Raw genomic sequence first — 14,687 nt, forward strand, 5'->3', positions numbered from 1 at the left:
ATACATTCTTTATTACTGTCTCTGCTCCCCTGTCTTTACAAACAGGTGTTTTCTATCCTGCCTTACTATGCAGTTTGCCCCTATAGACATTCATGTAGTCAGCATGTTTTTGGTCCTCTTCTCTACTGACCTGACCTTTGCAACCCCCTACCTGACCTACAAACACACTGACCTTTCCAGGCTCTCAGAGAAATTTCCACCGGAAAACAACTTAAACAAAACCCAATCACTGTTCGTTTACTAGAAAATCATTGTCCTGCACTGTTGCAGGCACAGAGAGATAACAGGGAACAAGAGATAAACAGTGACAAAGTAGTGACAAAGAGGTCTGGCGCATGAACAACACGACATTTGTTACTATAGTGGACAAACAGGAAAGTGGAGACAACAGCAGTCAGGCACATGTGACCTCATACTCTGCCCGAGAGTAAACCCAGGCACCAGCCAGACAGAAATGCTCAACCACAGTCACATGCACACACAAATGCTGACAGCTGAGCATGCTTCAATTTTTAATTGCATTGGTGACGTTCGAGTCCGATGTCATGGTTCTTTTCCAGACGGCTCGGACCAGGAGGTTTGACGGGTCTGTTGTGCACATATACGCACAGCAGGGTGTGCCTCATCTGACTCAAAGCTCTGACCCACCTCAACAGCTTTAACCTTGCCGACACATCTGTCTCCAACCACAGGCGTCATGCCTAACATTCAATTATACCAATGTTTGGTTGTGGCATGACTTTCTTTTGCAATGAGCAAAGCTAAAGTGTGTCTGTGGTTCTCTGGACCAGCAGCTGGTGAGTCAGTCAACATAGCACCGATTCCAGCAGAACTGCTTGTTAAAATTGAAGCCTTAATTAGACTGTGTTCCAGCAGTGTCACTGAAACCCCAATTAGAGCCCAAGCAAATGCTCATTTTATACATTTCTGTACCTTAACAAAAGAATATTAAAGTAGTTTGAGAACATCTGTTTTGCATAATTATCTGTTAATACCTGAAGAATATTTGTGTTCGAAACTATAATTTCTTCAACGTGACTGTGACAAAGCACCTTTCAGAGGACAAACCAACGTCACAATTCTATCCTTCTCCTCCTCCACAACTATCATTGGTAACCGTGGAAACAGCCAGACGAGCAGAGAATCAGATTGATGACACACAGAGCTCCACTCAGGGCAGATCTGTAGACTGATATACATACATAATACAGCCTATATCTGTGGCTCCTACACTTCCAGCTCCATCTCAGTGCGGAACAAACTGGCTCTGCAGGGGTCTAACATGCAGAGGACGCTGATGATCAGCGAGGAGTTTTAGGTGTTCTGAAACAGAACTATTAATAACCCTCTCATGGGAATGTGGATGCCAGTCTTCCAACTGAACAATCACCCTGGTGACACTTCCAACCCCCTAGCACCTCCCCATCCCTCCTGTCTCTGACTCCCCTCTCTGATCTGTTGCTCTCTTTGCAGAGAAGACAGAGGCGGAAAAGTGCTGCTCAGTGCTGCAAATCTCCTGAGATCAGACACCTGAGCTCTCCTCCGAAGCTATGCGGTATATGCCATCTTTCAAGTGGCTATTTTTCTTCTGATTCATTATCACATGAAATACTTGAAATGGCATCAAGTGAGTAAGAAATGCCTCCACCCTCCACACAGGTCTTTCACGAGCTGTCAAGCAAACAGCATTTAATGTAGCATTGGATCAACTACCTTTCTTCATTCAACCAGTTTGATTGTCATTATTATTTAATGAGGGTTGTCTGTTGCTCCTGATTGTCCTTGTTATACCACACCAGAAGATTTTTTCATCATCCTTGTTCCTTACTTTGATGCACTGCATGAGGAAGCAGTGCCCTCTAGTGCATTTATTGATGTTGTTCAATCAATGAGATGAATGTTCTATCATCAACTCCATTTCATGTTGCTAATCAACAGTCTGATCATTACTGTGAATTTTTCTGCAAATTTAAAAAATCAATACCATACAGTATATTTGATTTATTGTTTACATATTTCTGTGTATCTTTGTCATACTACATTAAAAAAAACAACAACATACAACTCCATGTGATGTTAATTTTGTGCTTTATTTGAGCAAAAGTTGTTATAGTGCACTTTAGTTCGTAGATGTTCAAGTATCTTCATCACAGTATTTGAAGGCACTTAAAGTGGGCGAGCATGTGAGAATTATGCAGTATCTTTAAGTAAATTTTAGTGTAGGGTAGTTCATACAATACAAACCAACAGTCTACTCATACAAGGGTTTTCACTTATGTTTCCTAACCAGATGTCTTCTCCATACAGTGTGGATGTGTACAAACTGTGCTTGATTGATATCTTCTACACCCTTCTGTTGGTTTTATATCATTTTTGTTGTTCTTATTCATAAAAAAGTTAATGGCAGCAGATAATTCGTAACATAGCTGCACCCAACTTCAACCTGAACAGAGGTCTAATCAGCCTGAGTTATTGATATCCCCTGTGTGGATGAACAAAGCCTTTAAATTTCATTCAAAGTAAGATTCATCTCATCACTCTACTATTATAGTTCAATTTAGCAGAAAATGTTTCTCTGTATACACAATAAATCCAGGCAAGTCTCAAACAGTATATAAAAGCAAAAAGCACTATGAGAGAACATGATGTTGTTCATATAAAGAAATGTCAGCCATGGGAATTTGTGACAGATTAAGTCAATTTCATCTACTTAGAGATTAAAAAACAAGTCAATTGGTGCTTACAAATACATGCAATTTCAGGAAAAAAACAATTTTATAGCTCACAAAGTGTATTTGGCACCGCAAAATGGCAAATTTCATGGCTTGTTCTTCTCACAAATGATAGATAGATAGAAGCTTTACTGATCCAGAGGGATCCCATTTAGGCATGGCTACTTCAGCACATTCAGCACCTTTATGGCCTCATTTTTTATGCTTTCCAACCTCAGCATAGGAAATTAAAACATCTTGACTAAGTCTTGCTGCAGAACAGTGAAGAAACGGGCCAGTACATCTCAATGTCTCACCCTCTGTGGGTAGAAAAAGTGGCAAAAAAAGAGTTTTAAACCATATAGAGGGAGTAGTTTAGAAATGAAAAACAAGCAGAGAAGAAAGTTAGTTTTAAATATGAAATAAAAGGCTTTGGATTCTTTCAAACTTGTGATGCTTTTGTACACTGAAAATTCTTGACATTCAAACTGCCCGAGGACAAACAAGTCTAAACACTTGTCTATCATTCTGTATGACTCACCTCCATAATAGTAGAGAATTGCAATACCGACTGCAAAACTGAAACAGCTCAGGAAGAACATTGGTCCTGCAGAAAAGGGGATAAGAATGAAAGTTATCACCAGTTACTATTAGGTCAACAAATCTAAGAACAAAGCCATACTAAAAGTGAATACTAGGTCAATATCTGAACTTTACAGTGGTATACATGAAGGCAAATAGTTCAAGGCTGATCAGTGACAACACAATTGCCTTTTACAGTAAAACCAAACATAATTTCTTTGTATGACTATTGATTGTGAATCCATGTTTCAACACATCACAGATGACCCATTTCCCTGCTGACATACCTTTGACCCACTGGATGCACCCCTGACTGTTCAAAGGAATGCAAGACAGAGGAAGCTGTTTTGGACCAGGGTTTACACGTGAGCTTAACTGACCCACAAAGCCAGAGCCCTGGATGTAATGAGATGATGAATGGTGAAGTGAATGGGATGATGAATGGTGAAACGGTGCAGGGTAGTGGGGCCCACATTCTGATGCTTAGGTTAAAAGGTTCAGCAGACAACTATGTTTGCTGAAGAACAAAGCTTAGTTGGGCTTAAGGGGCTTATCTGAGGATCAATGAGGGGTATAGAGTCTGCGTGACACACACTCACATAAACTGTAAGATCAACACATTTAAAAAAACACCATAGTAGCCAAATTAAACTTCCACAACTGCAGATTACAGTCACATTGACAATGAATTGTTAGAACATTACACTACTGACGACCGTTTTCTGAAGTAACAACAGTTTTGAGAATTACTTCCGACTTGCCGTCTCAGTACATGCCACTATTGGATTAGATTCAACATTATGAAACTAGTAATTTTGGTCTATTTTTCATTTTCAAAGTTGTGCTATTAAGTTAATGCAGGTTTGGGCAGGGACTGTTGTGAAAACAATTCCTTAAGGATGCGTTCAACAGAGATCCAACATTCAAGATGTGAGAAATTATTGAATTCATGAGCTCTGTTGTCATGAAATCAAATCAAAGGTAAATCAGTCAAGCCAAAAACATACTACAAATTATGTACATTTTATAGTTTCTTGGACTACAAGACACAAGGCACAATTGATCATTAAATCTCAGATTTCACAGTGTTCTTGAACGCACCACCAAGGAAGTGTTTTCAATTAGTTCCAGCAACTGCATCTCTACATGTTGATAACATAAACTGGAAAAGAACTACAGTTGACTGATTGTCTATTGTAATGGGCTGCCATTCTCAAGAAGATTTTAGATATCTGCATGTTAATTTTAATTTCTAAAGTAAAAACTACGTTCAAAGAGTTAATCAATATAAATATCTATGGTGAGCTTTGGAAAATTGTTGATAGTATTGTATATTATCAATACACAACATTCAAAACCACCTGCAAAAAAATCTTGAAATAAAAGATTGTAAAAAGAAAAAAAAGGAAGAAACCTCAAAAAGAGCAACAAAGAGGGTTTCCAGGATGCACAAACATGAAATAAGTGAAAAGTAGGCATGGAAAATTCTTTATATAGTCCTTTATGTTAGACTTATTTATTTTACTTAAAAAACAACAATAAAAAACCCAGAAAGCACATCTAGTGGTCCACTTAATCAGATGTATCATTTGACGTTGATTAGATTTACCTCTGTCATTAAGCACATGTTTCTCTGGTTGGGCTGCCACATTGTTAGACAATTTTGGGTCTGTCATCTCTAGAACAGAGAGTGAAAACAGTTAACATCCACACAATAAAAAGACTGCCTCTGCAATGTCAGATCCACAATGTGAGCTGCTGCCTGGTCAGCACATTGGCTTCTTTCTTTCCTAAATGTTTCTTAAATAGGATAAGCCCACATAAAGCCAGCCTGGGCAATTACAAAGCAGGGGATCCACCATTATGAGTGATTTGCCTAACTGTCCCACTTAAAAAAAGTAAGGGGTGCCAACAATGCAACTAGTGTACGCAGAGAGAAGCACCTGATAATGTGTCAGTGTAATTACTTTAATAACATTATGCACAGGAATTTAAAAAAATGATGAACAGACAGTTTCTGAAAGCCACAAGATGATGTGTTTGAACATTGGCACATGACTATGCACGTAGACAAACACACAGCATGTTACAGTACAATATACAAGATTGCATGCAGTCCTTTTACTACTAACTATTGCCATGTAATTCTGAGTTAAATTACATCTCAAAAACACTTTCAGGTGTGAGTCTGTGGGATCTTTTGAGGCGAGCATCCTGACTTGACTAGAGTGCGACAGTGCTCTGCAATCTTCAGCTACTGAAACGTCTGCAAAGCTCTGCTCATGTTTTACCTCTTTGTCTGACTCTGGTGGGCAGGCTGGAGTAGACGTGCTCAGCGTGGATGTGAAGTCCCCTGTAGAATTCATGACACGCGTCCTCACCCTTCTCGTGCAGGTGATTCAGCAGCTCGGCTAATCGCACCTTGGTGGGCACCCTCAGGTTCCTGAACTGCAGAGAGACACATGCTGCATTGACTCACTGCACATATTTGTACACGGTTCACTCAGTGAAGCAGATTAAACTGTGAAGACTGAACTTTAACACATATTATATATAGTGACCCTTTGGGCTTCCTTGTCAGTGAGTATCTGGGGGTAGATCCTGTTGAGCTGCAGCACCAGTCTGTCAACAAGCTCAGTGTCCATCCTCTGGTCTGAGCACAGGAACTGGGAGTCCCTCTGGAGCTGCTCATGGTAACCACCAATGTCTAGCCACAGGAAACAGAGAGAACAACATTATAGAAGAGACAAGCAAGAGACAGACTTTAATAAAAATAGCTCTACACTACACACAACTTAAATCGTAATCGTAATTGAAGACCGGGTTGTGACCCTGCACAATTAGAGCACGCTACACAGCTCTAGATGGAGGCCTACAGTCCAGTCGTAAGTAGTTTCTTGATAAGCTGGTCTTGGCATCAGTCCTGTTCTGAAAATAAATGACTAAGAGGTTTATTCACCCATCTGAGAGGTGAATACAGTTGCTGCAATATTGTCTTAGCGATCATTAGCTTTAATGATCGTAGTCAAAATCAGGTGACTGTAATGTATGAGTAACATACTGAGTTAAAGCATGAACAAAATAACAAAATGATGTTGCAATACAAAGTCTGTGAGGCCAGAATACCCACATAGTGAAGCTTTGGTTCTGTGTAACACCTTACAGATACTAATTCAACTCCATGGTCATTTTTGAGGCCATATAGAAACTTTAAGATATGATTTCTGATTATTTCATAGTGCCTATTAGCAACACCAAATCACAATTCCCCAAGCTCACCGTGATATATTTAAAAACTAGATTTTCAAAACTGAAGTAAGAAAACAGAGAGCTCATTGAGCAGAAAGGAAATTTGAGGCATTATCAGAAGTTATGATGTATAGAAACAAATATCCTAAATATTGAGCCACAAAACACCTGCTACTTGCAGTGGATGAGCAACAGCTCGTGGAGATGCAGCAAATATGCAAGTGATACCTTTTGTCACCAGAGTTAGGTAAGCACAAACTATTATCAAAATCAAGAGGGTAAGAATTTGGTGAAGTGACAGTTTGTCCAGTTTGTTTAGTTCTCCTTTATTCAAGATGGAAACATCTGTAAACAAGGTGAGGCAGAATACCCTTCGATATGTTAAAACCATTTCAGCAGGTTTAAAAAAAAAAAATTAATGGTTAAGTTACCAGACAGAGTCCATAATGGAAAATGTGTAGCTACAGCAAACTTAAGATATGGATGTGATTCACAGATTATTTTCATAAAGAGCTGCTTAGCTCTGACGAAAATGGCAACAGCTTCCCGTCGTGTATTAAATAACAGAATGTAAATAGATCCGTCTATCAAACTGCTGCTGTTTTATTTATAGGCAACAGATTTGGTCAGGAATTTCAGACTATTTCAACTGTTGTTAAATAACATCCACATACGTCTTCGCATGAAGCCAGTATTAATGTAACACAACTGCTATGGCAACGGCTGAACTTAAAACTGTAATGTTGAGGAGAGTCTTTACAACAAGAGGCGCACCCACACAGCGCAGTGGGCGATTAGCGATCATATCCTGCAAATCAGCGCGCAGGGATTACAGTAAAACCATCATAAACAAGACGAAACATCTTACCCTCGATTCACAAACCTGGCATACTGTCAAACAAGCGGTGTTTGACACTTTCCGAACGAGGCCCACCCGGCAAAAACTTCCTGTTGTCCCCGGTGTGGCGGTCACTGTCGTCCGGTTGCATTAGCAGGCGCGGACAGTGCGCTGCCCGGAGCCACATGACTGACCTCTGGGACAAATGATGATTATCAGCCCGCAGACATCGCTGACAGGCAGATTATCATGAGCAGCAAACTGAACCACAACACTGTCATTTATCACTTTATTTTATTCCTTTCTTCCATTTATAATAAGCACTGAGCCTGATAAATTACACCTGCCAATAATAATAATAAAGATAATAATAATAATAATAATAATAATAATAATAATAATAATAATAATTGTTGTCTTTGTGTTTTTATTAATACATTCTTCACCATGCCGTTTGGAATACATGTGTGAGTCAGCTACACCATTACACAGAACAGTCAAAATCACTGCACTATACTGGTTTGGCTTGACATTTGCATTCATTGTACACCATCTTCCCTTTGCAATACAGTCTTAGTCATAATCAGTCCTCTTTTATTTATTTACATTCATTAAAAATGATTAGTTACATACTTGCAGTGCTTTTCAGGTTCTGTCCTATACCAAACAAATTGGACTTTCCTGCCCAGAAATGAGTGAAATGTTTCCCCAATAAACACCTTCATTGTTAATCAAAACTTAACAATTTAATTAGTTTATGAAAAGCTCAATTAAGGGCAGTCCCTTGACCTTATTAGTAGAGGGGGTGTCATCCAACAAGGCTGGAGTCCTGAAAGTGCAATGGCTCCTCTTTTCAGACAGAGGGCAGTGTGCCATCACAGTTTACAAAAGGCACATGTGTTTGTCAGATCAGTAAGCCTTTAGAGCCTTTAAACTGTGCAGTACTGCAGACATAACAATTTCAACAAGACAAGGAATGCTCAGTTATTACTTCATGTAGTCCTTATTGATGAAGCTGACGCTGTTGTACAGATTTGATCAGTAAACAACGTCTTGACTGATGGTATTCACGTCCTTCACAGTCTGTCCTCACACTGATATTATCCGTATGGAAAATTCTTTGGCAGAGTTTATATTCCTCGGGTTGGACTCATCTGTGGTTGATGGGATCGCTCCCGACAAACTACTCTGCTGTCCCCCATACTGCCAAACCAAACCAGATCCCACCGCTGAGATCTGGACCAAGCTCGTGCTCAGAGTTTGACAGGAGGACAGAGAAGGTCCTTGGTATGGAGGTGGACCAGGACTCTCTGCAGATTCTTGGTTTCGGGGTAAGAGAGGCTGGTCGTAGTCGACGCCGGGTAGAGGAGCATGTGGAAGAGGGGGATCATAGGTGCAGGCAGGACCATAGGCATAATGCTGATGACATCTGTGGAGGAAAAGACAGGAAGACATTGCTTTAGTGTTTGTACTGGTTTCCAAGTCTTTGAGGACATTTTGAAAGTTTCCCTTTTTTAAGCATTCAATCTTCAATTCACCCTTGTCTCACCTGTATGCTCGCATGTCGTCACACAGGGCTGGGCTGTGGTTGTCCCACAGTGAAAGCATCTTCTCCTGGGTCTTATTGTTGTTGTTGTTGTTCCTGCCTTTATGGCTGTAACGAGACCTGTTGTCCCCCTGATGCTGAGGCTGCTCCTCCCACTGCCACACATCTGACTCCCTGGCAAAAAGTATTTAGTATTTCAGTTTTCAAATACATCACAGCACACTGACTGATAACCCCTATTTGTTCTCATCCAATCTTTCGCCTCTCACTTACCTCTCCTGCTTTTTCCTTTCGTCTTCTTTGATGCAGTCGAGCAAACAACATGTGATGAAGGCCACGGACATGAATAAGATTATGCCTGAGCTTATAATGGATGCCAGAACAGCCACACGGAAACCATAGTCCTCAAAGGGAGACGCAGCTGGAGTGTGAGAGAGAAAGACCTTTGATTGATATATGCACTTCCATCTCATGGACTCAACTTATTCAGTCATCACAGGTTTACAAGACAACTCTATTTGTCATGCTATAAAATCTACAATATGTACAATTCCTAATAAGACTCTAGCACCACACAAAGTACTCCGCCCCTCAAATATATCACAAGTTTTTCCATTATGATTTAATCAGAGGAGGTTGGCTGAAATATCATTTTGCAACAAAGTGCACTTGCCAGCTCATCAAAGAGGGGGCAATAAAACATAAATTTCATTTTTTAATTTCTTTCCGTTTCACTTCAGACAGTTTCCTCTCTCCCATGATGATTCTTGAAGTATAATTAAGATCCTACTTTTGCTTTTTCCACTCACTAACCAAAAGAAAGACTAACTGGGCACCTGCTTGAAATTATTCCTCTCCACCTGCATTAGCATTAATATTCTCATTTAATGAGCTCTATCCCCGAGCAACAAATTATTTTCTCTCTAATGTGTTCTCCCATAGTCTAGAGCATTAATTATTGCGAGCCAAATAATACCTTAAGTCTAAATATAAAATCGCCCGTGGCCTCAATGCCCATCACATAATGTTTAATATATATTCCATCTCTTCTGAATAATGAGCAGACAGACAGTTCAGGGGAAGTTTTGCAACCTCTGCAATTCTCTGAGTAAAAGCATTTGAAACATTTAATCTGCACACACACACACACACACACACACACACACACACACACACACACACACACACACACACACACACACACACACACACACACACACACACACACACACACGCATACACACTAATTTTGTCTAGTAAGTGAAAGAACAATACATTCATAACATACACCTGACTTAACAGCAGAAGAATCCTACTATTATTTCCATTCTTTCTCTATTAACAGTCTCAAAGTCTCAGTTTTTGCACTCAATTTCTACTTACGTTTACAGTAGGTCTCCCCCACCCAGTGGGTGCTGTTGATGTCCATAACACACATCAGCTCTTTTCCTATGAGTTTATGATTTGCTGGGCACTGCAGGGAAATGACTGTGCCCACATTGGTACCATTGCCCTGGATGATCCTCTGGGTGCCCAGGGCTGGCAGCGGCATGGGTGTACATTGCGCCTGGGAATGAGCTAAAAGAAAGAGCTGATGGTCAGTTGGTGATGAACCAGACTGTATAAAACAAGAACAGTGGTTTTGATTTAATTATACGGTGGATGTTGGATGTGCATTAATCACTGAAAGTTCACCAAAAGTTTGAACATATGTATAATTCATATATTCTCAAAAGAAATTATGAATTTGTTTTGAATGGAGCACTGCAGATGAGATTCAGTGTGGGATGGTAAGGTTCATTCCACAGCTATCAGTGCTGAACCCCTGTATGGCTGAACCCCCCCCCCCCAAAACAGCCTGGTGCTGTGCTGCATCGAAGTCTAACGGTATCGAAGCAGGAAATGTGATAAATCATTAAACAAAGGCCTACGAGGCTGGTGGAAATACACAGGCCATCTGGAGCCATGCTAAACAATCAGTTATCATACAGAATAACACAGTACAGCACAGTGCTCAGCATATTACAGGATGGGAGGTCTTTCACTGTGTCAACTCAGTACGCCAACAGTCTGGCTCAGTTCAACCACAATATAGGAGTATCACTTCATCATGACAAAAGCTGTTGGAATGCAAATACACACTGACATCAATTCGGTGATTTCCAGCAGAAATTTGAAGGCAAGTGTGATCAGGTCCAGGAAAAGTCTAAACCAAGTTGTTTATTCAGGGAAACCTTCATCTGGTTGAAACTGAAACAATTGCTTACAACAGAGGAGATATTGTGTACTCTTTTTAACTATTGAAGGAATAAAGGAAAACATCCAACAATGTTGCTGGTTTCATTCGAGAGAGTTGAAAGAAAAAAGATATTAGTATACATACTTCACCATCTCAAAAACATCTCAAAACTCCACCCCTCTCTAACCCTGTCAGATGTATGCAAATTTGTCCATGTTTTCATCTCCTCAAGAGTGGACTACTGCAATGCACTATTCACAGGGATCCCTGGCAGGGGCATCTAAAAGCTCCAGTCCATTCAGAACAGTGCTGCCAGGATCCTGATGAGAGTGCAAAAACACAAAAATATAACACCAGCTCTGTTTGCAGAGTTCTGCTACTCACATACAAATCTATAAATGGACATGTATATCCCTGCCTACAGGAACTGATCATACCAAGAAACCTCCACCTGCACTCTCAGATCTGCCAGCAGCTGGCTCCTCTGGGCCTTCAGCACCAAGTTCCGGCACCATGGGGCCCCCAATACTAAGCTCCATCATGGGGGATTGAGCCTTCTGCTCTGCTGCACCACACTTGTGCCTTTCCTATCCATCTGAAGACAGCACAGACCTTAGACTCCTATCTCTACAGGAAGGCTTTTTTCATCTTAACTGTTATTACTATTTTCTGTATGTTGTGTGTTGTTAATATTATTTATATGCAAGTGTTCTTCATAAAGAATTTTATAAGCTTCTGATCAAGTTTCAGAGTAACACTGGCCAGACACAACTGGGATAAATGCTCCTCTGAAGGCCATTAGCATTAGCTGAACATATTCAAGTTTATGTAACACAAGGGCACACTTCATTGTCGATAAGCAGAGAGCATCACTTTTATGTAACGTGTGTTTGCTTGTGTCTGGCCAGCTGTGCATTTAACTAGACAGTTGACACCCGTGGTGTAGCCTCTCCCTTTCACTTCCTCTTACTGTTTTTTTCCTTCTGTTTTTAAAAAAGTAAGTCATGTAATGTGTATAGAAAGGTGTCCGTGACGTTCACTCAATTTTCACTCCCCAATTCTCGGCTCTGACACCAATTCAGAGGAAAAGACGTGTAGCTACGCGCTTGCTTGTGTTTATTAATTGGATTTGTATCTCTTAGAATTGATCCCAAACACATAATTATAATCTGCAAATGTAGATCACATTAAATAATTTACCCCTAATCCCGTGTTTAGGAAACCACCACTAGCAGATACAGTGTGTCCCAAAAGAAAGTGCTTTTTGGGGGGGTAAATATTTAACTGTAACCTAGGCAACCTTTTCTCAAAATATGTTGATTTAAAATTCAACAAATTTGCATCAAAGTGCCACAAAGAAATCTTCGTGCCCGCACACATCCTACGCGTTCAACTCGGGAATAAATTAGACAGCATTTGTTTTATTAAATATAATCCATTTTACCTGAGTTATTCCGCTGGTCATTTTTGTTTTTGAAATCCGCTATTGAAGCTGTTGCGGCTGACATGATGTTGACAGACAGACACCCCCAGTCCGCGCGTAAAGACTGCGCAACGGTGCTCCTCTGTGCCCGGTACAGGGTAAACAAATCGGGATTCCGTAGCTGGAGTCGTGCGTGAGCTTCTCTGTGCGATTTTATTCACCTCTCTACCGCCCTGTAAACAGCCTGTCATCCACTGAGTCCTCTCACGACGTCTTCGATTTACTTCTTCTAATGCCCGGTTTGGACAGCGCGCTGAGGCGACTGTCGCTCAATCGGATGAGCGCACGAGAGGACGAAGAGAGATGAAGTGATCGGTCTAGACCTTGTCTAGCAAAGCAAAAATGACTTTGTGGATTACACCAGGTCAGGTCAAGTTGGATATCAGACCTGCGCTTTGTGAACAGGACCGAGATGAGTAACAGCAAGAACACGCTCTTTGTGGGCAGGATGTCGCACCGCTCTTCTGTCTCAGCCTATCGGGATGTGGTGCTTCAGTCAGAGTTGAAAATGTGCAAAACGCATACAATCAGTGACGTAAAGCTGATTTTTAAGAAGCTCTGCATGGCTTCGTTTGCCACTGCACAGTTTACAGTTCTGTCATGAGTATTTCTACACTGTATGTCTGCACACACAATTTAGGTTTCCAGATAAAGTGGTTTAGTGAGTGAGTTCTAAATCAAAGAGAGAAACCTGAAGAGAATTACTGCTTAATTATGTCCAAACTCGCTTTTAGTAGCTTCTACAGAAAGTCGGGACTTCAATAATTTACTCTAATCATGCAGTAGAAAGCTTAAAGTTCTCTGACCATCAGTGAGGAAGTTACACTTGAGAAATGCTCAAAACCAGCTTCAAAGTAGGAGATGCAAGACGTTCATTTAAATAATGCTGACAAGTTGCAACAGAGGGTAGAAAAGTCAGACTGATAATTTAACCTTATAGAAAGCGGTCTTATAAAATGTGTGAGATGGAAAGATCTTTCAGCTGAGCCCTGTTAGTGCTGTTTGGAGGATCCTATCAAGGCATAGTATCAGCAGAGATTGAACAAGAGCATTACACAACACATTTCAGTGACATTTATTGTGCAAGAGAAAGATTTTACTGTAAAATGTTGACACTCCTGTTTCTCTCTATGGCACCACCCTAACTGCTGATGATAATAGTTTGTGCGGGAGTTAATGTGACTTTACCTTTGACTGATAAAATTAGACGTTTTTCACTTCTCCTTTTGTGTCTCACCGTGTCACAGTTCAGTTAAGTTTGTTTTGAACTATCAACACGAAATGTATGACAATTATGTTTTACTACTCTTTTTTATTGACATGTCTTTAAAAAAACAAAACAATTCAGACATGCAGTATCAACATGTTCACTGTATAAAGAAAAAAAAACAGCTCTGGGTGGGTCTTCATGACTAAATGAGCACCCATGAACAGTTACTACATGGAAATGTAAGGATGATAATAAATTAGATTGTTAAATTGGTAAGCACATTTATAGAAACACCATACACAAACACAATGTGATGGCCTCTGCATTCACATGTGAAAGTGGCCCTTTCTCTTGTTCGAACTGCCCGTCAGTCTAATGTCATTGTGAATTCTGGGCATGCATGAGACTGTTTCTGCTGAGGGTGATAAGTGTCTCCACAGGCACCGCCCTGTTCACCTGCACAAACCCCCCACACACCACCTCAGACACACTGGGAGACTCCGCTCAAACAGCAGTGTGCCTCATCATGCATGAATTTATTAGCATAACTGATTAAAAGTGTTCATACTCAGTGCTTAAGGACTATGTAAATGCTCAAGAGTTGTGTTCATAACCGTCCCGCACTATTTATTTTTATTGTACCCTCCATGTTATGGTGTTACATGGCTCTTTACTCTTGTAATTATAAACTTGATTATAACTTGATTATAACTTGATATAACGTGATTAAATTAGGAAGCAGAGGTAGGTATTGTGCTTGCGTGAACAATGTTAAGATGTATTTTTCCACTGCAGACATTTTGACTTAATAGAAGGAAAAGCACATGTG

The 14,687-nt window shown here is 40.4% G+C and overlaps 2 protein-coding genes across 3 annotated transcripts; both read right to left on the bottom strand.

Annotated features, from left to right (window-relative positions):
- Window positions 1–2,081: 2,081 nt before the first annotated feature.
- LOC133988120 (caspase recruitment domain-containing protein 19-like) lies at window positions 2,082–7,497 on the bottom strand. 2 transcript variants are annotated; one of them, XM_062427670.1, is made up of 6 exons: window positions 7,426–7,497; window positions 5,855–6,000; window positions 5,585–5,741; window positions 4,903–4,971; window positions 3,253–3,318; window positions 2,082–3,031 (listed from the first exon to the last, which is right to left on the bottom strand). In XM_062427670.1, the coding sequence occupies exons 1-6, from the start codon at window positions 7,430–7,432 to the stop codon at window positions 2,925–2,927; spliced, it is 552 nt and encodes a 183-aa protein (XP_062283654.1). In that variant the 5' UTR covers window positions 7,433–7,497; the 3' UTR covers window positions 2,082–2,924. The 2 variants fall into 2 exon arrangements, with proteins under 2 accessions (XP_062283654.1, XP_062283655.1); XM_062427671.1 differs by having other exon boundaries at window positions 7,411–7,450.
- Window positions 7,498–7,685: 188 nt separating this feature from the next.
- On the bottom strand, window positions 7,686–13,108 carry LOC133988119 (uncharacterized). Its single transcript, XM_062427669.1, has 5 exons — window positions 12,610–13,108; window positions 10,310–10,504; window positions 9,200–9,347; window positions 8,930–9,100; window positions 7,686–8,809 (listed from the first exon to the last, which is right to left on the bottom strand). The coding sequence occupies exons 1-5, from the start codon at window positions 12,671–12,673 to the stop codon at window positions 8,470–8,472; spliced, it is 918 nt and encodes a 305-aa protein (XP_062283653.1). The 5' UTR covers window positions 12,674–13,108; the 3' UTR covers window positions 7,686–8,469.
- Between the last annotated feature and the right edge of the window lie 1,579 nt (window positions 13,109–14,687).

Source organism: Scomber scombrus, chromosome 10, assembly GCF_963691925.1.
Source record: "Scomber scombrus chromosome 10, fScoSco1.1, whole genome shotgun sequence".
Lineage (NCBI taxonomy): Eukaryota > Metazoa > Chordata > Actinopteri > Scombriformes > Scombridae > Scomber > Scomber scombrus.

Excerpts from the sequence above, each read along its gene's own strand:
- LOC133988119 (XM_062427669.1), bottom strand. The coding sequence starts at position 12,673 with ATGTCAGCCGCAACAGCTTCAATAGCGGATTTCAAAAACAAAAATGAC. Across the intron at positions 9,101-9,199 it reads GAAAGGAAAAAGCAGGAGAG|GGAGTCAGATGTGTGGCAGT; the intron begins GTAAGTGAGAGG and ends ACTTTTTGCCAG. Across the intron at positions 8,810-8,929 it reads GACGACATGCGAGCATACAG|ATGTCATCAGCATTATGCCT; the intron begins GTGAGACAAGGG and ends TTTCCTCCACAG.
- LOC133988120 (XM_062427670.1), bottom strand. Across the intron at positions 4,972-5,584 it reads CACCAGAGTCAGACAAAGAG|AGATGACAGACCCAAAATTG; the intron begins GTAAAACATGAG and ends TCTCTGTTCTAG. Across the intron at positions 3,032-3,252 it reads AATTCTCTACTATTATGGAG|AGGGTGAGACATTGAGATGT; the intron begins GTGAGTCATACA and ends TTCTACCCACAG.